At 35.7% G+C, this 1,265-nt stretch overlaps 1 protein-coding gene across 1 annotated transcript; it reads right to left on the bottom strand.

The window, feature by feature from the left end:
• Positions 1-227: 227 nt before the first annotated feature.
• On the bottom strand, positions 228-954 carry LOTGIDRAFT_177021 (hypothetical protein; the record flags this gene model as incomplete). Its single annotated transcript, XM_009047900.1, has 2 exons — positions 228-374; positions 751-954. Coding segments are annotated over 2 exons (351 nt in total), but the record flags the coding sequence as incomplete, so codon positions are not given.
• Between the last annotated feature and the right edge of the window lie 311 nt (positions 955-1,265).

The following is a 1,265-nucleotide window of genomic DNA, read 5'->3' on the forward strand; positions in this document are numbered from 1 at the left end:
TCTAATAAATGAATCGCGATTATTATCGCAATAAATCGTATACTGGTGTATTTTATAGTGTATTGGATTGAACCTTCAAGAATCCTTGCAGCCCTAGCGTTCATATTCTAAAATTAAATTTATTTGCAACTTATACATTTAAGATGTTCTCAGGTTCCAAACTCAACAACGTCTTACTTTTCAAATCGATCTAAAGTGTAAAAGCGAGCTTAAAAAATCTAAATAACTTAGATATTGGAATTAGGGGGCATAGACGAGGGTGCATAAGGGGTTTCAGGTTCTGCTTGCTCGGAAGATCCTTTAAACCAGGGGGTTTCCTTAAACAGAAACCATAGATTTCCTACCCATACACCAAAATTCAGGAAGCCAAAAATCTAAAAAAACAAAGTATATATATAGTGTATTACCATAATGTCTAATGTCTCCATTTTGTTTGTTTATGAGGTGTGCTGTAATAATGCCAGAAGCTAAATTGAATGCTGTATCACTCTATGATGTAGAATTATGAAGACAACTTTTAGGAGTGACTTAAGTATTTTATTCTATGAGAATTTGTTGTCGAGATGACTCATCACATGAAATGCGAAAAAATACTCACCAACGATACATTGAAGACACCTTTTAATTCTCTGAGATTTTGTTGTCGTCAAGATGACTTCATCACATGAAATGACCCCTCTACCCCCCTCTTTGACTCCACCACTGGTGTCAGTACTAGCCATTATTGAGGAAATGAGAAAAAATACTCACCAACGATACATTGAGGCCAGCAAAGTTGCCGAGTTGTACATTTTCACATGCGCCAACCGGGCCACAAACAGCGATGATTTTGTCATTCCCAAACATATTGCTGTCGACAGGGTCTGTATATTCCTTTACGTCTGTCACACCCTGGGCCCAGGCAGACGCAGAAATTAACCATAATATTGTCAAAACCACTGAGATTATAAAATCCTACAATAAATATATAGATATTGAAATGGAGTTTTACACCAACCCTTTTTGCACCATGAGCAATTATAATGTAATAGTTTCCATCCTACTTTCTGATATGAGCTGATGCAGAGGAGTAATACCATGCATTGTGCAATGAGGTCTATTTTTCCTGAAGACCTGAAAAATAATACTGGATAATCCTACAAAAACTTATTAATTAATAATAAATTATATTATAAACACTGTGGCAAAAAATACCAGTGCTGGAAAGGGTACAAATTTGATTGGTTTTAAGCAGGCTCATCAAGTTAAAGATGTACAGTCTGGAT

The sequence above is a fragment of the Lottia gigantea genome (assembly GCF_000327385.1).
Source record: "Lottia gigantea unplaced genomic scaffold LOTGIsca_11801, whole genome shotgun sequence".
NCBI lineage: Eukaryota > Metazoa > Mollusca > Gastropoda > Lottiidae > Lottia > Lottia gigantea.